This window comes from Carcharodon carcharias, chromosome 2 (assembly GCF_017639515.1).
Source record: "Carcharodon carcharias isolate sCarCar2 chromosome 2, sCarCar2.pri, whole genome shotgun sequence".
In the NCBI taxonomy this organism is placed as follows: Eukaryota; Metazoa; Chordata; class Chondrichthyes; order Lamniformes; family Lamnidae; genus Carcharodon; species Carcharodon carcharias.
The window spans coordinates 135453840-135477803 of NC_054468.1; the positions used below are offsets into that span (position 1 = coordinate 135453840).

The following is a 23964-nucleotide window of genomic DNA, read 5'->3' on the forward strand; positions in this document are numbered from 1 at the left end:
CTTTCTTTTTGTTGCCTTTGGGAAACACATGGATCTTCCATGGAGAAGAAATGGGGGGCAGTAACCTTGCTGCCTCAGGCCTCCATGCACCCCACGAAATCTGGAACTCTGTCTAGCGAGTAGAAGCATGGACCTGGAGTAGGTGCAGCATTAGCTATACAACTGGGGTTTGGGGAGGGCCTTCCCTTCTTCACTGAAGGCCTCACATTCCAGTCTCTCTGCCCCTGTGTGGCTCTCTTTTTAAAAAATATTCTTTCATGGGATATGGGTGTCGCTGGTTGGGCCAGCACTTATTATCCAGCCCTAATTGCCCTTGAGAAGGTGGTGGGGAGCTGCCTTCTTGAACCGCTGCAGTCCATGTGGTGTAGGTACACCCACGGTGCTGTTAGGAAGGGAGTTCCAGGACTTTGAAACAGCGACAGTGAAGGAATGGCGATATACTCCATGTCAGGATGGTGAATGGCTTGGAGGGTAAACTGCAGGTGGTGGTGTTCCCATCCGTCTATTGCCCTTGTCCTTCTAGATGGTAACAGGTTTGGAAGATGCTGTCTGAGGACTTTTAGTGAGTTCTGGAGTTTGAACTGGCACTTGGCAAAGAACTGGGAGAGCCTATAAGTGTCTCAAGAGCACCTGAATATGATCAAGGTATTTCAGATTCCCCACTCCCCATATCCCCCTGCCACCAGGAAAACCTCTGGGACTCAGGAACTTTTGGCTGCTGCTCTCCAGAAACTGGTGTTGGCTACCAGGGCACTCCTCTTAGTGCAAGGCTTTGCAAATGCCAAAAAAGCTGGAAAGATTGAGTTCTCTTCAGTGCATTGCACCTCCATGCATTGAGCTAGTATTCTCTCTCCCAAGGAGGGGAATCAACTGATTGCTTCTGTTATGAATTGGTCGAAAATTTTCTCAAATTTATGGATCTGTTTTCGGAACGGCGTAAGTCACCCTTATGGGAAATGACTGGGCAAAACAGAAGCAACCGGTAAAATTGGTAACATTGGTAACATTGGGCTGCTCCTACTTTCTTACCTGAACTGTGTTTCGATCCTATCTCACCCGACCTTCTGGCTCTAGCTGGGTGCGATGCGGGCAGTGCAGAGCACCCCCAGGCCTTGCACCGAGGATAGCTCAGTCAGACGTAAGGAGACCATGCTCACTTCTTTATGACACAACCTGCTATAAACCAGATAAACTAAAGGTCCAGCCAGGGTTAACGGTCCTTGACAGGCCAGGGAGAAGCTAAGTGTATAAGGTAAGTGGGGTCTAGATTTGGTGATTTGGTTGGGTGGGGGGTGTTGGGTTGTGCTTAGAGGTGGGGTCGAGCTTTGAGAGTGTTCGGGTCAGACTTTGGGGAGGGGGGTGTTAGGTCAGATTGGGCCTCGCGGGTGTGGGGGTGGTTGGGTTGGGCCAGGCCTCGTGGGTGTTCAGGCCTCAGTGGGAGGGGTTGGGCTAGGCCACGGGTTGTTGGGGGCGGTGGTGTTAGGCCTTGGGTCGGGTAAGGTCGGGTTGGGCCTCGGCGGGTGGGTTGAATTGGTCGGGCTTCTGTGGTTGAGGGGCTGGGCCTTGTTGGGGTGGGGCTTAGGCATAGCTTAAACCCAGGTATGGTGGTCAGGTCAGGCTTCGGGGAACGGCAGTCATGTCTGGTTGGGGCTCATGGAGCCAGGAATCGGTAGAGGGTTAAGTCAGGCCTTGGGTGGGGGGATTGGGCTGGGCATCAAGAAGGGTTAGATCAGGTCAGGTCTTGATGGGGGAGTGGGCAGTGCAGTGAAAGTCAGGAGTTGAGCTTTGGATGGGGGGGTGGGGGCAAGTGTCGATGTGGGGGGAAAAAGTCCTGAGGAGGAAATACAGTTGGCTGGGGGCGGGTGAAGCCCTAACGGTGGGGAGTCCCATGGGTGGGAATGCTGTGGGCATGGGGATTTCTGTGGGGGCAGGGAGACTTTGTGGTGGTGGTTAGTCCCTGTTGGTGGGGGGGTGCTAGTCGGGGGGCGGAGGGTGTCCTGTGGTGGGTTGGTGCGGGTCAGTACAACAGTTACCCAGAAGCTAGAAGTGATTTTAATTCTTCTGCCTTTTTCTGGGTAACTATTGAAATAACACAGTCAGGACCTCCCGAAGTTTCCAATTTAAATCGCATCTTCAGATGGATCCCAGTGCAGGGCAACAGCACAGGATAAATTTGCATCTCCAGGCAATCGCCATGCAAACCTCCCTGGGAGGGGTGTGGGCGGGGTGTGGTGGGGGGCTGTGAGTGAGGGTTGGAGGGGTGCTGGGGGTTCCGTAGCACATCTTTGGGGTACCCCCAGTTACTCTGCCCGGGAGCTCGGAAGTTATGGCCTATTAAACTGGTGATTTGTTACTGAGTTAATGAGTGTATTCAGAAAGGAACTAAAGTGCTTGATCTGATCTGCATTTTAGCTATTCATCCCCAATCAATCAATCAGCCCTGTATTATGTGCAGAGTAGGCTAATCTGTCCAGCAGTATACAAGCCAGCAGCATGATACAGCAAGATTGTTATTAATGCAAATGAGTCTGACGCACTCTAGCCACTGAGCAAATAAACGCCTGCTGTTTGCAGTTGAGTCACTACACTTTGCTTCATGAAACATGGATGTCAGCTGGCAGTTTCGCTGTGCTCTGTTCAACATCGTTCTCATTTCAGTCTCTACCATTAATGAGGGGCCAGGATTTGAACCCATTAATCCTAATAACGAGGAGGTCCAGAGCTCACTAGATTTTGCAGTGGAATCGTTCAACACATTTTCAAATGATGACCATCTCTTCAAAGTCACTCGGGTCGTGTCAGCACAAACACAGGTAACTGAACCAGGATTCGGAGCCTTTTAAACGGTAAGGTGAAACCTGCATACAACAGGGAAGGGAAAGTGATGAGGGTAACACCCCTGGCTTATCACTTCTTGCAAGTTCACGTGACTGCCACCCTGACTTCATCACACCCTAAAGGTTCACAAGGGGGGCCACCCATTGGCTTCAAATGGGTGACGCCCCTCATGTTATTCCTGCCCTTTCCTGCCACCCTGTTAGCAAGTTGGGTCCTGCTCCCATTGCATAAAGAGAATGTTGTAATGAAGGAGAATTATCTAACATATTTGTGGTGTTTTCTGCCATGTGTTTTATCTGTGTTCTCATCGTTTTTAAATCCCTGCATGACCTTGCCCCCCCTCCCTATTTCTATAATCTCCTCTGGCACTACAACTATCTGAAATATATGAGACCCTCTAATTCCGGCCTCTTGAGAATCCCTGATTTTAATCACTTCATTGGTGCCTTCAGCTGCCAAGGCCCTAAACTCTGGAACTTGTGTTCTACAGCTCTCCACCTTTCCATGCCTGGCTTTTGTTTCAAAACACACCTTAAAACCTTTGCCTTCTTCATCTGACCTAATGCTTCCTTACGTGGCTCAGATATTGCTTGATAATCCTCATGTGAAGCAACAAGGAACACTTTACTACCTTAAAAGAAACTATATAAATATAACCTGTTGTTGTTTTGTTGTTATTAGTCAAATCGATCAGGAAAATGGCATTTCACAAACAGCCAGTGTTTTCGACGTCTGGTTGCCATGGCACCTTGTGACCTGTGATGTAATGATGTTCTTGAGTGCAAAGTTGGGCTTTATGATGCTAGGTGGTTCTATATTCCCAGCAGCACTGGCAAATGGCAGCACAGTGAGAGTGCACACTGGTGAGCAGTGGTGGAAGCCCTTCAAGGATATTGGGCTTAAACTCATGGATGTTGAGAGGGTGGGCAACCCAGGCAGCTATGCACCAGGAGATCTTGGGTACTGACCTGGTGGCTTATAACCGCAACCATCCAATTGATGAGGTGAAACAAAAATAAAAATACCTGGAAAAACTCAGCAGGTCTGACAGCACAGTTAACGTTTCAAGTCCTTATGACTCTTCAACAGAATTGATGAGGTGGATAGGCTAAGCACTATAGCCCTGGAAGAAATAACACACTGGTGATGACTTTATGCTGCTCGGGCAAGCAGTTGCCTGACGTCCCGCTTTCCAAGGGCTGCCGGCTTATCAGAGGACAAGCAGCAACACTACTGGGAGTGGTGGCCACTGCTAGGACTGAAGCAGGCCCGAAGTGGAGCTAAGTTGGGATCATGGATCACCAGGGCCAATTGTGCGGGCCCTGGCAAGAGCATCGGAGGTGGGTGGTCTTCCAGAGAGGGCAACCCTTGCTGCTGGGGGTGCCCTCCATAGCTCACTGGTGCCCGATCAAGAGGGATCCTCCCCCACCTCAGCACGTAAGGACGCCTCCAAGTTTTACTGGGTGGGCTCCCCAGTTGGCGAAGTGTCCATCCCACTGATAAAATACTAGCAAAGGCCTGAATGTGACAGACACAGCACACCCCCACCTAATTTTATCCTCCATCTCCCACCACCACCCAGCCTGCTCCCGGACAAGGCATAACAGTCTGGCCCAAATCTCATTCACTCTTCTTCCCTCTCCTTCCCCCAACATATTGAATGAAAATCCTTGTGGTCATTTACAAATCTATCCACTCTCTCACCCAATCTAACCGCTGCAGCTTTCTCCAGTCTGGTGTCCCAGTATAGACCCTCTCCCCTTTCAAACTCTGGCCCCCTTTGAGTTCTTTCCTCTTTCTGTTTCAGCTATCTGGCCCCCACACCCTAGAGCGGAACCCCAAAAGCAACCTGAATCGGAGTGAAGACCAATTAAGCCTGTTGCTGAGCTTGTTGTCCCCTTTTTGAGGACTGGTCTGAAACTTTGAGGGGAGGTATGGGCACTGGAACAGGCCAAGTGGAATGAGACAACCAGTGAAGGATTTACAGTTAGTGGGGCCCTGTGCCCAGCTTCATTTTTGCACCCACTCCACCCCGGACACAACCCAAAGCTACAGGGCGTTGGTTATTTCACTGGCTTTTCCCCAGTCATGTGAATACTCCTGCACAAGATCATATAACCTCAGTTCACATCACTCAATCGAAAAAACTTAGTGTCTCTAACAAGATGATGCAACTTAAAACGTATGCAAATGAGCAATGCTTTGCCCTTGTGGGACAATCGGTTGGCACATGATACATTAAAGGCAGGATTGAGGCGTGTGCGATACCGTGGTTGTGAGTTCAAGCCAAACCCTCAGGAACTTCTATTGAGCAGCTCATGTTACAAAAAACATGAGCTTTCGACAGGCCATGGAACGGGACCCGGTGCAATCTTGAGCAATAAAATAATTTAATTGGAAGGGACCAATTTCTGTAAACTGAGAATGGATCTCTCCCAGTTAAATGCCTCAAGGATCAACATAAATGCCACAAATACTCAGCTTCTGTGGAGAGAGAAACAAAGGAAACAAATATCCTTCTGATATCGCTGACCCTGCACTGCGTGTTTCATCTCAGTATTGACCCTTTAGCTCATTTCATGTTCAATTTGTTGCCAATTTCTCGGATCGCAGGTGCAAATGAAACCCGGTGGTCCTCCGGCATCACGGGTGACCCTTCCGTGTCCGAAAAATGTCACAGCGATGATTACTAAAATCTAAACCATCCGATGTTTATCGGAAATATAAAGATATGGTGAATAGATTAAACACTCAGGATAGAGATTAAAGTCCATGGTTAAGCTAAATCTTATAAAACAGTTAATTTATACCCGCTCTCACCTCACAACTTATTTATTGACCTTTAAAATGCATCAATATATGGGGCAGAATTTTGAGGTTGGTGGGTGGGCACGGTTAGCGGGACCAGGAGTGGTCGGGAAATGGCCCACCGCCTGCGATTGGCCCCCGACCATGATTTCACGCTGTCAGGCCAATTAAGCCCTGGAGCTCGAGAGCTGGCACGCTCCCTGTGCAACCGGGTGTGGAGAGGTGGGGGTGTCAGAGAAGGTAAGAGTGAAGTGCACAGAGATGGGTTTTGGATTCTAGTGTAGTCTCTTCACTGGTGGGAGCCTCAAACCTGGAGTCTCCATTGACATTGAAAGATGATGACACCATGATGCAGATTTCCATTGACTCACCAGGGTGCCTGGCATTGTCTCACCAGGTGACAGTGTGATGACTTTAACTAATGACATGTCCTTGTTCTCTAGCATGCGCTCACTCTCTGGACCCCGAAGGGTCACCCGTGATGCCGGAGGACCACCGGGTTTCACTTGCACCTGCGCCACACCTGCTCTCTGAAGCAGGCACCAGTGCAGATAATAGCACCTCGGTGGGATTAGACCAGTGGCTAGAATGTCACTGCACATTGGTGAGGGCACTTCACAACTGCTTGAGATGCAGCCGGAGGCAGAGAGTGCCCAGAGCACTGGCAGTCAGAGGACTGGAGAGGGTCAGGGTGGTGCTCAGTCGAAGACAGATGATGGGCCTCTGGAGTCATCCATTAGGCGGCAGATGCTGGATGTCCAGTGAGATGCACGGGAGGATCTGGCGGAGATCGATGAGGGTCTGCGTACCATGGTCTCCGTTGATCATCATGACCGAGAGCACTATCTTCTCCATTGACAGAGTGGTGACTCTGATAGAGAGGCAACTCCGGGGCAGAATCAGGTGTTCCTAGGGTTGTGCTTGGACCTGCAAGCCCTTTCACAGATACTGACCTCAGGTGGTCAGTGTTAGTGTGTGAGATGGATGAGGCACCCAGTGTCCCAGCAAGGTCCCAATCCATCAATGGAGAGCAGGGAGGTCCAGAGCGACCTCACATTGGCGCACGAGCTGCTTGTTGCCTCCGCAGGCTCTTCTCAGTATGCTCTGGATGATGGCAGCAGCACCTCCGCCCCTTTGCCAGGACCGTGGCATCTGTTAAGGCTGCAATGACTGTGGAGATGCCAGCCATGGCACTGTCCGCTCCCTTCCAGGCGGGGCCAGCACAGGCTCCACTCGCCAGAGGACAACTGCCAAGGGCATCAATAAGTCACCACCAACAAGAGACCAGAGTCAGCAGGCTGCCTCCAATGCTGGTGCCAGCGAGGGGCAGGGGCACCAAGATGTAGCACTCGCAGACGTGAGTTTAAGGCACGATGAGCATGAGAGGGACAGTTCACCGGTGATTTTCTGTTCATTTATGTTTGGTTTATATGTTTGCTGGTGTGGATATCAACACCAGTAATTGTAACATCATAATGATTTCAATGTGATGATAACATTAAATTTGCCTTGGTTCTGATAGCCTGAGTATGCTTCACATTTTTTTGTTCTGGTGCAGGGTATGCCAGTATGTAATGCTGGATGTGAGTGGCTAGGTATTTTATTGTACAGGCATTAAGTGGACTTTAGGTGCAAATGAAAGGGTCATTTCAGGCATCTGGGATGGAGGTGGCAGCCTTGGCATGAGGTAGAAGCTGATCTTTGGTAGCCTAGATGAAAGACCATTGGATCAATGCTTCCCTGCCTCCCTGGCAGTTACCAAGGTCTGCCTCCACGCCCTCACCATGCTCCCCTTTTGATTCACTACTGGACTCATCAACTGTGGCCTGTGCAGCTGCGTCAAGATCCTCTTCCTCCGGTGGGTTCCCTCTTGCCAATGTCGGATTATGGAGAGCGCAGCATGCAACCACTATCAGTGACACCCGCTCTGGGGGATATGGTAGGCATTGGAAGCATCTTAAGAAGACCTATGGTCCTCTCTATCACTGCCTTCTTTGTGGAGGCATGACTCTTATTATAACACTGCTGTGCCTCTGTTCTTGGGTGGTGAAGAGGTGTCATGAGCCAACTTTTTAACAGATAGCCCTCGTCACCCAGCAGCCATCCATCCAATCAGACTGGAGCACTGAAGTGCCCCGGCACCTGGGAGTGTCTGAGGATGTAGGCGTCATGGGACCTGCCTGGGTACCTTGCACAGACTTGTAAAATCAACATCCTGTGATCACACACTATCTGCACGTTCATGGAGTGGAAGCCCTTCTTGTTGACGAAGGCACTGAGTTCACCTGCTGGCACCTTAGTGGCCACGTGTGCAGTCTATAGTACCCTGGATGTGGGGAACCCAGCAATCTCTGTGGAGCCTCTGGCTTGCTGTGCCTGGCTAGCCTCATCCATATGGTAAAGAATAAAGGTCAGTACCTGCCTGAACAGAGCTTCTGTCACCAGCTTGAAGCAACTATGGACAGCTGATTGGGAGACTCCACAAAGATCCCCCACTGAACCCTGGAAAGAGCCGGGGGCATAGAAGTTGAGGGGTGTCCACCCACATAGTCGGAGCTGATCTCAGGCCCAATCATCTGACCAAGGGAGGTCACGGTCTCCCTTGAGAGATGGAGCCTTCTTTGTACCTCAGACATATTGAGGTAGCTGCATCACTGCCTGTAAACCCTGGCAGCAGGATAGTGGCATCTTCTGCGGCTCCTTCCACCTTGGACTTCCTACGGGCACTGCACCCCTTGTGCCTGCGCCTCTCCTCTCACAGGTCCCTCCCCAGGAAGCTGCATGGGGACATGTGGCCTCCTCTCCCTTCTGCCCCTCTCTTCCTCCTCAGAGGAGGTGCAACCAGCGGAGACCACAATCCCCATTACCAAGATAACGGAAGGCTGTCTGATACCTGGAAGTGTTCACACAGTCAGAATCCTCCAGGGGCCTTTGGAGACACCAATGAGTCCTGAAATGAAGCCTGGAAATGCTATCAGTGAAGCCCCGAACAGAGATGAAGCTGCCAAGTACCAATAAGCAACCAGCAGCAAACTATGTACCAAACTCCCCTCTACTGACACCGGCAATGCTGTTCACCTTTTTTATCCCACCCATGGATGAGGTTTTTGAAATTGCCAGCTGGCCGCCTGCCTGTGCGACGAACACGAAATCGCACTGACCACGAAAAATCGTCATCAGTTGGGTTTTTAATGGCCGTAAGTGGCCTCTTAATTAATGGCAGCTGTGCTTCCGGCATCCGCTTGCGCCCGCCGAGTGAAATATCGCGGGAGTGTGGGATGAAGTCCGAACGCTCACCCGCGTCATTGCGCGCTATTTTACACCTGATCAGGTCAAGCACACACCCGCCCCTGGGACGTAAAATTCTGCCCATGAAGTAGACAATAGAATTCGCGAAATACATTAGACGGTGTGGGCGGGAGGGGGGGGTCATCATGTAACTTCCCAACTGGCGGTCTCCAGGTTAATTTAACCTGTGACTCTCTTCGATCTCTCTCCCTGTCTTTATGTTGGAGTTTTTAAAAGAATGACTGAACTGTAGTGATGCTTTGAGACTTCTGGTGGTCATGAACAAGGACAATATAGCCGATAAAATACTGCTGAGATGCAGTCACTGTTTCACACAGGAACCTATGGAATTCTTTACTGCAGAGGGCTGTAGAGGCTGGGTCATTAAGTATATTCAAGGCCATGATAGACAGATTGTTAATCAGTAACAGAATCAAGGGTTATGGGGACAAGGCAGGAAAGTGGAGTTGAGGATTATCAGATCAGCCATGTTCTCATTGAATGGTGGAGCAGACTCAATGGGCCGAATGGCCTACTTCTGCTCCTATGTCTTATGGTCTTAAGCTCCCACAAACAACATGTGACCTTTACTGGATAACCTGCTTTTGTGATGCTGGTTGATGGATAGCAGGGCTGCAGGGGAAGTTCCCCTGCTCTTCTAGTGCCAGCCTGAATACCCATAAACACACACAGCGAAAAGGGCTGAAGCTTCAAGAAAACATCAAAACTATCCTCTCTCCCACCCATTTCCCTCTGAATGAAAAGCACCGCAATGGAATGGCATCCCCATTGCCTCACGCTCTATCCCCCACTGTCCTCCGAGTCATTGTTCAGTTCAACTCAGATCTCCAATCCGTCTTTACAATATTCAGGCTTTCTTGCCCTGCTGCCTTACTGCCCACAAAGAGAAGGGTTATTATGCAGTAAAATGAATGTGCTGTGCATCCCGATCAATTCTCTCTCCCCCCAACCCCTCTCGTTTTATGACCTACATTGAAAACTAACCGCCCAGCAATGCAGTCTGGTGCCTCTGAAAGCTATAACCGTGTCACCATTCCTCTCCCTGGAACCATGTTGCATTCATTGTACTCACCCTACACGACTGAAACCTGCAGCACTTTGGTGAAAGCAGCCCGCACACTTCAACCGCACAACCACAGAAAGGTGAATCTAAAAGCTGCAAGAGGTGACATTATTACAGGGACATCACTGGAGAGTGTACCCCGTCTCTTAGATCTCCGCCCTCCATCTACATTGGCTAAAGCACACTGAGGTTGCTGATCCCGAATCCTCCTTCCCCTAGCTCTTCCCCTCCCCCCACCCTTCGCTTCAGCCGCATCAAACTCGCAAAATCATGTAATGGTTTGTTATAGTTTCTTGAGAGCGGGGGGAAACTGCCAGGAGATTTTTTGTACACAGCCAAGTGGACAGTTTAACCTCTCAGCTAAAAGACGGCACTTCCAACAGTTCAGCACTCAGAATCACAGAATCTTTACAGTACAGAAGGAGGCCATTCAGCCCATAGAATCTGCACTGGCTGGCTAAAGAGCAATCTACCTAATCCCACTCCACTGCCTTATCCCATAACATAGTTATAGAGTCACACAACACAGAAACAGGCCCTTCAGCCCACCGCGTCTGTGCTAGCCATCAAACACCTATCTATTCTAATCTTATTTTGCAGGACTTGGCCCGTAGCCCTGTATGCTATGGCGTTTCAAGTGTTCATCTAACTACTTCTTAAATTTTGTGAGGGTTCCTGCCTCTACCACCCCCTCAGGCAATGTGTTCCAGATTCCAACCACCCTCTGGGTGAAAAAAAATTTCCTCAAATCCCCTCTAAGCCTCCTGCCCCTTACCTTAAATCCATGCCCCCATGCTATTGACGCCTCCACTAAGGGGAAGAGTTTCTTTCAATCTACCCTATCTATACCCTTATAATTTTGTATACCTCTATCAGGTCCCCCTCAGCCTTCTCTGCTCTAAGGAAAACAACGCCAGCCTATCCAATCTCTCTTCATAGCTGAAACGCTCCAGCCCAGGCAACATCTTGGTGAATCTCCTCTGCACCCTCTCCAGTGCAATCACATCCTTCCTATAGTGTGGCGACCAAAACGGCACACAGTACTCCAGCTGTGGCCTAACTAGCATTTTGTACAGCTCCAACATAACCTCCATGCTCTTATATTCTATGCCTCAGCTAATAAAGGCAAATATCCCATAGGCACATATTGCACATTCTCTCTTTTCAGGTAGCAATCCAATTCCCTTTTGAATGCCTCGATCAAACCTGCCTCCACCACCCTTTCAGGAAGTTGTTCGAGACTCCAACCACCCTCTGGGTGAAAAAAAATTTCCTCACGTGACCTCTATTCCTTTTGTCCACTATTTTGAATCTGTGCCCTTTAGTTCTTGATGTACTCTTGAGAGGGAACAGTTTCTCACTATTTACTCTGTCCATACCTCTCAGGATCTTGAATGACTGTATCAAGTTTCCTCTCAGCCTTCTTTTCTCCAAGGAATACAGACTCAACCTCTCCAATCTATCCTCATAGCTACAATTCTTCATCCCCGGAATCATTCTTGTGAATCACCTCTGTATTCCCTCCAATGCCTTTCACATCCTTCCTCAAGTATGGTACCCAGAACTGGATGCAGTCCTCCAGATGAGGCCTAACCAGTGTCTTATACATGTTTAACATGACCTCCTCACTCTTGCACTCAGTGTCCCTATCAATAAAATCTCGAATATCATATGCCTTATTAACTGCTCTCAACATGCCCTGCCACCTTTAATGACTTATGTACACACACACCGAGGTCCCTCTGTTCCTGCACCTCCTTTGAAGTTTATCTCTTCATTTTATACTGTCTCTCCACATTCTTCCTGCCAAAATGAATCACCTCACACTTCTCTGCATTGAAATTCATCTGCTATTTGTCTGCCCAATCCAATAGGTCTGTATCCTTTTGAAGTTCAAGACTATCCTCATCGTGGTTGACAATGCTTCCAATCTTTGTATCATCTGCAGATTTTGAAATCATGTCCTGCACATCACAGTCAAGGTCATTAATATATATCAGGAAGAGAAAGGGTCCCAATATTGACCCCCCCACCCCCCACCCATCCCCCCCTCAAGCAACTCCACTACAAACCTTCATCCAATCTGAAAAACAACCATTTATCACTACTCTGTTTTCTGTCACTCAGCCAATTTCCTATCTAAGTGCCGATTTTCCCTTTTATTCCATGAGCTTACTCACAAGTCTGTTATGTGGCACTGTATCAAATCCACATACACCACATCAACAGCATTGCCTTTATGAACCTTCTCTGTTACCACCTCAAAAAACTGCAGCAAGTTAGTTAAACATGATTTTCCATGAATAAATCTATGCTGGCTTTCCTTAATTATCCCACACCTGTCTAAGTGATTATTGATTTTGTCCTGAACTATAGTTTCCAGAAGTTTCCCTACCACTGAAGTCAAACTGACTGATTTGTAGTTGTCAGCTTTATCCTTGCACCCCTTTTCAAACATTCACAATTCTGTAGTCCTCCGGCACTACCCCTATATTTAAGGAAGACTGGAAGACAATCACCAGTGTCTCTGAAATTTCCACTCTCACCTCCCTCAGTATCCTCAAATGTATCTCACCCAGTCCTGGTGCCTTATCAATTTTAGGTAAGGATAGCTTTTCTAACTAATTTCTTTCCCAATTGTAAATTCCTCAACTGCACATGTTACCTCCTCTCTCACCTCCGCCTGGGTAGCATCCTCTTCCTTTGTAAAGACAGATGCAAAGTATTCATTTAATACCTCTGTTACTTCTCCTGCTTCCACGTGAAAGTCTCATTTTTTATCCCTAATCAGCCCTGCCCTTCGTTTTACCATCCTTTTATTATTTACATGCTTATAGAGGACCTCGGGATTCCCTTTATGTTAGCTATCAGCCTCTTTTCATGCTCCCTCCCTCCCTCCAGAGTCTGTTTATATCTGATTAGTTTTTTCACTTCCCCTGTGGTCCTTCTATATTCACCCTGATTCTCCATTGTATTTTCTATCTGACATCTGTCATACACATACTTCCTCCTTTTTATCTTCATCTCTATCTCTCTCATCATCCAGGGCGTTCTAGATATATTTGTCCTATCTTTCTCCTTCAAGGGAATATATCTCGACATTGCCTGCAATACTATCTCATTGAAGATAGCCCATTGCTCAGCCACCATCTTTTCGGCCAACATTTGGTTCCAACTCACTCGACTCAGATGCATTCTCATCCCATCGAAGTTGGCTTTCCCCCAATTAATTATCCCTGCTCTGGATTGTTCCCTATCCTTTTCCATAGCCAACCTAAACCTTACAATACAATGGTCACTGTCCTCTAAATGCTCTCCCACTCTTATTTGACCAACTAATACCCCAGAACCAGGTCCAACAGTTCCTGCTGTCTCAGACCGGAAACATACTGCTGCATAAAATTATCTTGAACGCACTCCAGGAACTCTTGCCCTTTTTGTCCCTTTGCATTATTCCTATCCCAGTCTATATTTGGTTAACTGAAGTCCTCTGTTATAATTACTTGATAACTTTTGCACCTCTCTGTAATTTCTTTGCAAATTTGTTTCTCATCATCCATTCTATTAATAGGTGGTCTATATACTACACTGATAAATGTTATTGCACCTTTTTCATTCCTTACTTCCAGCCAGAGAGATTCTGTCCTTGACCCCTCTGGTACATCCTCTTTCTCCAGCACTGTAATGCCATCGTTAACCAATATTGCCATTCCCCCACATTTTCTTCCTTTTCTGTCTCTCCTAAACACCTTGCACCCAGGCATATTTAATGCCCAGTCCTTCCCTTCTTTGAGCCAGGTCTCTGTTATAGCAATAATATCATAATTCCATTTGTCAGCCTGTGCCTGCAGTTCACCAAACTTATTAACCACACTCTCCAAGCATTCGTGCACATGCATATCAATCCTGATTTAAGCTTTTTAACTTTTGCCCTTACTCTGACCCCATCTAATGATTTACTCTAGCCCACTCTAATTCTATCAAACTCTCCAAGTATTCTATTTACGTTGATACTACTCACTGATATATCCTCCTTATCAGTTAATATTTCTCTGCTTCACGCTGCCAGTTTTTCTCCTTTACTCTCTGAATTTCCCCCCAGGTTCCCATCCCCCTGCAAACCTTCCTGTGAGGACACTGGTTCCAGTCCTGTTAAGGTGTAACCATTCCTTCTTGTACAGGTCCTACCTGCCCTAGAACTGATCCCAATGCCTCAGAGATCTAAAGCCCTCCCTCCTACTCCATTTCTCCAGCCAATATTCCTATTCCTATATTCACTAGCATGTGGCACTGGGAGTAATCCTGAGATTACTGCTCTTGAGGTGCTGCTTTTTAATTCCCTTCCTAATTCCCTAAAATCTGCTTTCAGGATCTCATCTCTTTTCCTACCTATGTCATTGATCCCAATGTGGACCATGACCTCTGGCTGTTCACCCTCTCCCAAAAGAAAGCCCTGCAGCCGGTCTGTGACGTATTTGACCCTGGCACCAAGGAGGCAACATTCCATCCTGGAGTCCATCTACAGCCACAGAACCGCATGTCTGCTCCCCTAACTATGGAATCCTCTACCACTATAGCACTTCCGCTCTTCCTCCTCCCCTCCTGTGCAGCTGAGCCACCCATGATCCCAGAAACTTGACTCTTGCTACAGTCCTCTGAGGAACCATCTTGCTCACCAGTATCCAAAATGGAAAAGCGGTTAGGGAGAGATGGCCTCAGAGGATTCCTGTACCACCTGTCTGTTTCTCCTAGATACTCTGGCAGTCACCCATTGCCTGTGTACTTCTTAGTTGCAGTGTGACCACCTTCTAAACATGCTATCCATGTAGTCCTCAGCATTGCAGATGCACCACAATGACTCCAGCCACGGCTTAAGTTCCACAACCCAGAGCTCAAGTTTTTGCAGCTGATGACATTTCCTGCAGATGTAGTCATTGAGGGCACTTTGTGCCTCCATGACTTCCCACATCCTGCAAGATGCACATCCCACATGGCCAAGCTGCACTGACATACCTTAAACTTTATATAAAGTGTTTACTCACATGTCACTCACATGTCATTTTGGGGCCCCTCTGTCATTTGGGGGTCCTGTGCCATGGCATGGCATGTTTCATTGTAAATCCACCCCTGGAAACAACCAGAGCAGTGCCATTCAGTTATATGAGCCCATAAAAGGATGCAAGACTGAGAGCGGCATTCATCCATAGGCACACAGGTGCCATTGGGTGAGGTGAGTTGGTGAAGCAAGTGGCTTATGTGCGCTTGGTCAGTGGAAGGGCTAATGACCCTCCAGAATCATGGGTTGATATGAAGGGTGGGGGTGTTCCAGTCATCATTGAGTGCAGCTGGCCACAAGCAAAGCAACAGCTGGATGTGAGATTAAAGTCCAGGAGGTAGGGTTGAGTAGCTATGAGGATCATCGCAGGCCCTCATATATGAGGAGGGCAGAGAAGAGGAATGAGGAGCAGGAAGGCTTTGGAGGCCATACCCTCTGCCTCTAGTGTACTGCAGAAGGAGAGGCGACCTGGACTTGCCAGACAATCAGTATCCCAGGAGACTATGCTTATCTAGGTAGATGATCATTGAGATCTGTTCTCCAGTTCAGGAAGACCTCAGACCGCACGGTCACGCCCTGCCAGTAGCCGTGAAAGTCACTGTGGCCTTGAACAACTTTTCTGGTTCATTCCAAGGATCAGGTGCAGACTTTGGTGGCATCTTGCAAGCATCAACATACCATTGCATCTGGAAGGCCACTGATGCCTTATTTGCAAGAGCTGAGCAGTACATACATTTCAAACAAATGGGGCCTGACAGGAACAAAATGGGATTCACCTCCATCGCTGGATTCCTGCAGGTGCAAGACATCAGTGATTGTGGCCATCAAGGTGCTGAGCGAATGGCCAGTGAGATTCATCAATAGGAAGGGCTTCCACTACCTTAGCATTCAGGTGGTCTGCAACCACAACAAGAGCTTTACGGATTTGTTATCCTGAAAACTGCCAATATACCTTCATCCTTCAGCAGTTCAGGGTGCCACAACACTTCATGCTACCACCCAAGCTCCATGTATGGATCCTAGCATTCTCAAATAGACTCACCTCTATACATGACCCCAAAACAGATGCACAGAGGCATCACAACTGAAGCTATCTGCCCTCAAGGAATGCCACTGAGCAGATCACTGGTCTTCTATGGTTCCGGTGCCTGGACCAGTTGATTGGAGTTCTGCAGTACACTCCTGCAAGTCTCTCATGCATTGCAGCGCATTACATAACATTGCCCTCCATAGAGGAGGGGACGTGGTGAGATGTTAGATTGACAGAACTCATCGGAAAGGTGGAAATGGTGGAGGAAGAGGGGAAGGAGGATGGAGAGCAAAACAGCACCCATACTGAGCAGGCAAGTGGCTGGGATCAGCTCAGGGGTCTAAACTTTCATTAGGATGATGTGTATGCTAGGGCACATTTGATCCAGGCACACCGCTAGAGTGCTGCTTATCTAGCAGAACTGCATGCTCCAGAACTCGCTTTGCTGTGATTGTGAGAACACTTCCATTAAACAGAAAATCTTGAATAGTTCCTTTTTAACTGACAATGTACGGAACACATCTCTCCATTGGTCTCAGTATCCCCATTCAAAGAACATGGCTTTCCTTCCCTCATTCCCAGTTTTACCATTAAAGAATGGAAACTCACACGCCAGGCTTGTTATTAATAAATTACAAAGCACACAATCATCAATGGAATTAACCCAGGTGAAGCACTCAGTGCAAAGACCAATGCGGTGCCTTCTCTCTTAGCCACTTCAACAGAGTGTGCCCCCCACCCCCACCAGCCCCTACCACCCTTGCCGATAAGATGGAAGCAGCCAGCTTGCACCTGTCTGCTTGTGGCATGTGGCAGTCATCAGATATAGAATTCTGTATATTAAGGGGAGGTGTGCACTACTGCCGTTCTGACAGTATATTGAGAAGCCTCAGCTCTGCAGTTTTATCTGCTACCACATGTGAGCTCTCGCAGTTCAAGTCAAGGCTAACTTCACCCTTAGATAGTCTTCAAAAACAGCTGGGGCAGAACTTTCAGCTCGTCGGGCAGCTGTGGCGGGTGGGCCTGGGAGCAGCCACGCAATGGACTGCAGCCCACGATCGGGCCGATTAAGGGCCAGCCAGCGTGAAACGCGCGCTGAAACGCTCAGCAGAGAACTGCCTCAGCGGAGCTGAAGATTTTTCACATTAAAATTAAGTTTTCAAAAAGAAGGAAAACATGCCCCATCATGTGACTCTGTCATGAGGGGCCATGTTGAAAATGAGTCCTAAAAATTTTTATTTGATTTTTAATTAACACCGGAAAACTTGTGGATGAGGGTTCCTCAAAAATCCAAAGGCCGCTTGGCCTTTTCGCCCGCCCGCCAACCATAAGGTTGGACGGGCGGGGAAAAGTTATATTTAATTAATTAGTTAATTTGCTTTACAGCCCTCTTGCTGGCGGGCACGCTGCCGACTCCCGCGCACACCCACTGACTGAAATATTGCGCGAGTGTGTGATGACATCAGGACGCTTTCCCGACATCAGTGCACGCTATTTTTCTCCCTTTCGGGTTGTGGGTGCACCCGTCCAATGAGGGAAAAATTCTGCCCTTGGTGCCTTTTTAAATGCTTCCTTTCAGCACAGAGTGTCTGTTCTCATAGCCTGTTTTCAATGTATGTGAACAGGACCAGAAACTTGCATTAACATGCTTATGGCAACTGGGAATGACTGCTTTGCCAACACTAACATGATTGACAACGACAGCTAGAATTTAGTATTAAGGAGCATTCAGAAGCTGTGGGTAGTAGATATGGTTCACAGACTGCAGTCAAGTGATTCCTGCTGAATAAATTATTGTTTCCATTTGTATTTTGCTAGGATGTTGGTGGAATATTGTATATTCTGGATGTTGAGCTGGGAAAGACACAGTGCAGGAAGGGTGATGATGAAAATTTGACATCTTGCTCCAGAGTCGAGACAGCAGGAAGGTCTGAGGTAAGAGAGACTCTTTATCTGGAGAGGTTGGATCATTAACTGAGGTAATCCTGTTCTTTTGCATTTGGGAGGTGGGGGACAGTGTGGGGTAGGTATTCGATTTAGATGAAAAAACAGAAACAGCAAAGAATTTTCCTACATAAAATACATGAAGAAATTGTGGGGAATGGCGAAGAGGGGAGAACAGCATATATATGTAAGATGTTATGTTATCACTGAGGATCTCAGCACATGAGACACTGGGCAGCTGAGACCTGTGGGAAGGGAAGATTGATAAAAGAATCTGAAAGAGAAATGGGACCAAGTGGGGCAAGAATGAGCTGACAAAGAAAGTGCATACGCAACAAATATAAATAATGGAACACAAGAAGGAAGAGAAAGGGATGTGCAGAAACAATAGCGCAACAGAAATAAGCAGAGTGACTCAAGGCTAAGTAAAATAAAAGATTAAGTGAGTGATACTTTAATATTTTCTTAATTGTTTTGTTTTCCCAAGTGTGAGAAGACATTACAAAAAGAAAGGCTTGCATTTATACAGCACTTTCCACAACCTCGGGATGTCACAGAGCACTTTACAGCCAATTAAGTAGTGAGGAATAACTATTGGCCATGACACTGGGAAAACTCCCCTGTTCTGTAGGGCCAAGGAATATTTCACATTCACCCGAGAGGACAGACAGAGCCTCAGTTTATACATCGCATCTGAAAGACGGCACCTCCAACACTCCTACAAAGACAAAATATTGCAGATGCTGGAAATCTGAAATAAAAATAGAAAATGCTGGAAATACTCAGCAGGTCAGGCAGCTTCCAAGGAGGGAGAAACATCTAGACACATCTTTTGTTTCATTATTTGTTCCAATGCTACAGCCTTTGGCCCGCCCACCAGCTCTTTTGCCATTTGCTCTCTCCAATCGCACACTGCCCCTTTTGTTCCCCCACCTTTCACTTACTTAAAATCTATTTCATTCCTAGCCTTTGCCTGTTCTGATGAAAGGTTATAGATCTGAAATGTTAACTTTGCTTTTATCTCCACGGGTGCTGCTTGACCTGCTGAGTATCTCCAGCACTTTCTGTTTTTATCTCTAAAGCTCCCACAGGCCTGAGACTGAAATATTAGCCAAGAATATATACTCAAGTCTCTGGAAGGGGACTTGAACCCATGATTCAGAGGCAAAAGTGAGCTGAGCTCTGATGAACAAATTAAGCAAAGAAAAACCTCATATTGGTACCATAGCTATTCCAGATGCAAAAATATACAAGAGGTAGCAGCCAGAATTATGCAATTTAACATTAAAAAGGCTCAGCTTTGTTTGAAGGGAGTGCAAAATAGCATGGAGGTCAATGCATGCAATTTGCAGCCCACACAGTTAAAATCAAAAGGACTGCCCTAGGAGCCTGCATTCCTGACAAATGTTCCCACTGTGTGAAGCTGTCAGTCAGGAACATTGAATGCAAAACTTCTCCTGAACGTTTGACTTAATTTTAATTGGGAGAAATGTTCATGCTGACTGGAGGCAGATCTCTCTGTTACATAGAAAGAAAATGGCCAGCACCTTCACTGTCCATGAGGAAAGCCCAGTGTCTGTGTAGCTCATCCACATCAAACATGGTAGCTAGTTAGAGAGTAATGCTCCTTCTCTGCTCCACCAACCTGCATTAACCACCTATCTCCTCACTTGTGCAAATTGTTTCAGTACAAACACAATCAGATTCATGCCAAATGGCATTGTTCTGGATTGAGACTGGCAAAGTGCCACGGACACAATTCACAACAAGCAAAGGGAGAGGCTAGCAAATTCCCCTGGGCTCCTTCGGCTCTAGCTTTACTCCTTGCAAGGTGCAGCAGGCACTCTGTTGAAATCAATGGGATTTCTGTGAAAGTCATGTTGGCAGATCAGGAGCAGCTCAGACAGATTTCCACACCAGAAAAAAAAAATCACATTCATTCTGGGATAAGAGGTGAAAGGTGTTAACCAGTTGTACCAACCTGTCCTGCTGACTCCAATTAAATCTGAATGAAAATTGGAAATATTATGTTTTTTTTGTTTTTAATTTCAGAATCTTCTCTGCCATTTTGAAGTGTTGAATGCTTTCTGGCGTTATGAAAAAGACCTTCTGCGCAGCGACTGCAACCCAGTCACCAAATAGGAGGTGAACATTGTGTGTCCCTCGTCGCCTCGACTCAACTCCAGAAACTTTACTAATTTCACAGCAGGCAAGGGGACTTGTGTGCGTTCCAATAGCACAATCCAGCTAACCTATCAAACAGCTTCAATCAAATCTTTACATTAAACAATACATATGTCTACACACCATGACAATTCCAGTTGTTAATTTCTTATTTCAACTATCCATGGCTTGTTATTATGCTGCCATTTCATTGCATGGCTATGGTGCAGATTCTCTGTGGAGTTTTCAGACCACGTGTTTTAGAATGACCCATAACTTCCAATCCCCAAGTGCTGTACCTGGGAGGTACCCCAGAAGATGTGTTGGGGGATCCCCCAGAAGTCTCCATGTAAGGATTGCACGGGAATTGCCTGAGAAGTTCAAACTTCTGGTGATTACCCTGTACCGGGAACCATCTGATACTCTGATTGGTTCAAACTCGCTTAGCAGAACAGTTGCCCAGGAAATGTTGGAAGAATTAGAACCACTCCTAACTCCTGGGTAACTATACGAGTGACTCATCCCCCAATTCTCCTGGAGCTCCCAACTTCACTCCGTACCCCCATCCCCTGTCTACTACCACTGCCACCCCCCCAACGAATACCCTCCTGATCCCCCAACTATTCTCCCACACCCCCAACTACCCTCCTGAACCCCTGACTACAACCCCACCCCTCACCCTGACTACCCCCCAACCCCTTGACTACCGCCCCTGTCATCCACCCTCCTGACTCCCTGTCCATCCCCAGAATATCCTCCCAATCTTGCCCCAACCGATCACCCAAACCTCCCCACAATCCGGAGGCAGGGTTGGGAGGCCAAATGACCTACCCCTGCTCCTAATTCTTACATTCTTGTGTTTTGCTTGTAACAGCAAAGCACCCACTTTTACCTTGCTCATTCTCTATAAACCCTGTCACAACAGAATGTCATGTCAGATGGTGGCTGGTTTGAACTTTAATTCCCTGAGTGTAAAGATGAGGGAGATGCAGCTGTTGCCTGGTCTCCACCCCATATTTGTATATAAAACAAAAACAGAATTACCTGGAAAAACTCAGCAGGTCTGGCAGCATCGGCGGAGAAGAAAAGAGTTGACGTTTCAAGTCCTCGTGACCCTTTGACAGAACTTGAGTGTGTCCAAGAAAGAGGTGAAATATAAGCTGGTTTAAGGTGGGGGGGGTGGGGTGGGGTGGGGGGGGGGGAGAGAGAGAGAGAGAGAGAGAGAGAGAAGTGGAGGGGATTGGTGTAATTGTAGGGACAAACAAGTGATTTTTTTTATAAGGTGGGGGGGTGGGGAGAGAGAGAGAGAGAGAAGTGGAGGGGGTTGGTGTGGTTGTAGGGACAAACAAGCAGTGATAGAAGCAGATCATCAAAAGATGTCACAAACAACAGAACAAAAGAACACATAGGTGTTAAAGTTGGTGATCTTATCTAAATGAATGTGCTAATTAAGAATGGATGGTAGGGCACTCAAGGTATAGCTCTAGTGGGGGTGGGGGGAGCATAAAAGATTTAAAAATATTTAAAAATAATGGAAATAGGTGGGAAAAGAAAAATCTATATAATTTATTGGAAAAAAACAAAAGGAAGGGGGAAGAAACAGAGGGGGGTGGGGATGGAGGAGGGAGCTCAAGACCTAAAGTTGTTGAATTCAATATTCAGTCCGGAAGGCTGTAAAGTGCCTAGTCAGAAGATGAGGTGTTGTTCCTCCAGTTTGCATTGGGCTTCACTGGAACAATGCAGCAAGCCAAGGACAAACATGTGGGCAAGAGAGCAGGGTGGAGAATTAAAATGGCAAGCGACAGGGAGCTTTGGGTCATTCTTGCGGATAGACTGCAGGTGTTCTGCAAAGCGGTCGCCCAGTTTACATTTGGTCTCTCCAATGTAGAGGAGACCATATTTGTATATGTCTGGCTTGTCCACCCAGGGAGAGACAGGTGCAAACTTTCATTGACTATTCTAACCAGATAGGGGTAGTATCATCACACCTCCTGCCACCTAATCCCGGATCTGTATTTGGCTCACAGATGTTGAAGTGCTTTACCATGTGCACCCAGACCCCTCAAACTGTAGGATCTGAGAGAGAGAGAGGCAAGCCTTAAAGTCCTGTGGGTGAACAATAGAATTCTATTATTTCTTTCAAGGCTAGTGGGATGAGCCCTCAGAAAAACAGCTTTCTAGCTGCTGCTTCTTGACTGAGTTCAGTTCTGGGCACTGCACCTCACAAAGGATATTTTGGCCTTGGAGGGGCTGCACCTCCAGAATGATACCAGGGCTAAAAGGGTTGTGTTATGACGACAGCCTGAGTAAGCCTCAGGTTAGGTCAATTGAAAAATTTAAAATTGTGATTGATAGATCTTTACAAAGCAAGAGTATTTAAGGTTACAGACCAAGGTGGGTAAATGAATTAAGCTATAGATCAGCCATGATCTAACTCTCAGCTGGAACAGCCTCAAGGGGCTGAATGGCCTACTCCTGTTCCCATGTTGTTACAATCCTGTTAGGTACTATTGACATTTAAATAAGGAATCGAAACACCTAGCAATTAATCGATAGAAGTACACCTCAAGATTTCACATTTTTGAACAAAAACAAACTTTATTGTATAAGAAAAACAATTAAACAAAGGAAGCACAATTAATTTAACACTGTAGGTTATAAAATCTAATAATAGAAACTAATTTCCGCTTTTTACTTTCCCTAAGAGTTTACAAAATTTTGAAGGTTCATTTTCCCTGGGACTAGCCCATAGTTATGCCACAGCCCTCTGGAATTTACTTTGATTTTCTTCAGTGTTTCAGCTTTCTTCCGAAGTAAGATTCTGTGATGTCCTTCCATTAGCCTTTTGGCTACGTGACCCTCCATCTTTTCTTTTCATCTCATGACTGTGGATGCCTCAGCTCCTTGTTTGAGTTGCCAACTGAAAACCAACTGCCTTCCCACAGCTTTCCAAAACTGCGGACTGCTTTCTGCCACAAAGTTCAGTGAAGACCACTGTAGATTTCTTCCACTAGCTGCAAGCTAGAGCAAATCTCTCAGCAGCTTTTCCCCCATGAAATCCAAATTGAGATAGAGACCCACTCACATTCCATGCAATGAGCAATGAAATTAGTATTTTTGTTTTTGTTTTGGATTTCCAGCATCCGTAGTTTTTTGCTTTTATTTAGATTAGTATTTTCTCTGTTTGAAATGCTGGTCTATGTGACAATAATCTCCTGTTGGCTTTCTCCCTCTAGTGAGATACTTTCTACAACAAAGCAAAACTGCAACTGCCTCTGTGTGTTCCCCAAACTGAACTGCTAGCTTCTGTCAGCAAATACATGCATAAATTAAACAAAAGAACCTTTACCCCCACATCCATTATTCACGGTGACATGGCATTCTTTTGGGCGTTGTCAGGCAGAAATGTAACTGAATCATTTTACTCTCCATGCTACCCTTTGATTCTATAACCCATATGAACAACTTACATTGCTAATTGAGTTTTATGACCTTTTCTCCAGATTCCTCGCTCCATTAGAAACTTAGAGATGGATATTTCATTATTCAAGTTTTTCACTATCAACTCTGATCTTGCAAGGCAAACACAGGTTACCTTTTAAGTAAAGTAAACACAGGCTTGTTTGAGTTGCATTTACTTCAGAGTTGTTTAGAACAGTTTCTCAACCAGATGCCCCCATTTTTCCACAGTTAAAACTTTAATTCCTGAAACTAAAAATTATATTCTAAAACGTATTATATAATGACGCTATG

General features: G+C 46.8%; 1 protein-coding gene across 1 annotated transcript; it reads left to right on the forward strand.

Annotated features, from left to right (window-relative positions):
* Positions 1-2555: 2555 nt before the first annotated feature.
* On the forward strand, positions 2556-20357 carry LOC121274372 (cystatin-like). The gene is made up of 3 exons (XM_041181657.1): positions 2556-2813; positions 17923-18039; positions 20101-20357. Exons 1-3 carry the CDS (start codon positions 2604-2606, stop codon positions 20188-20190), a joined length of 417 nt encoding a protein of 138 aa, XP_041037591.1. The 5' UTR covers positions 2556-2603; the 3' UTR covers positions 20191-20357.
* The last annotated feature ends 3607 nt before the right edge of the window (positions 20358-23964 follow it).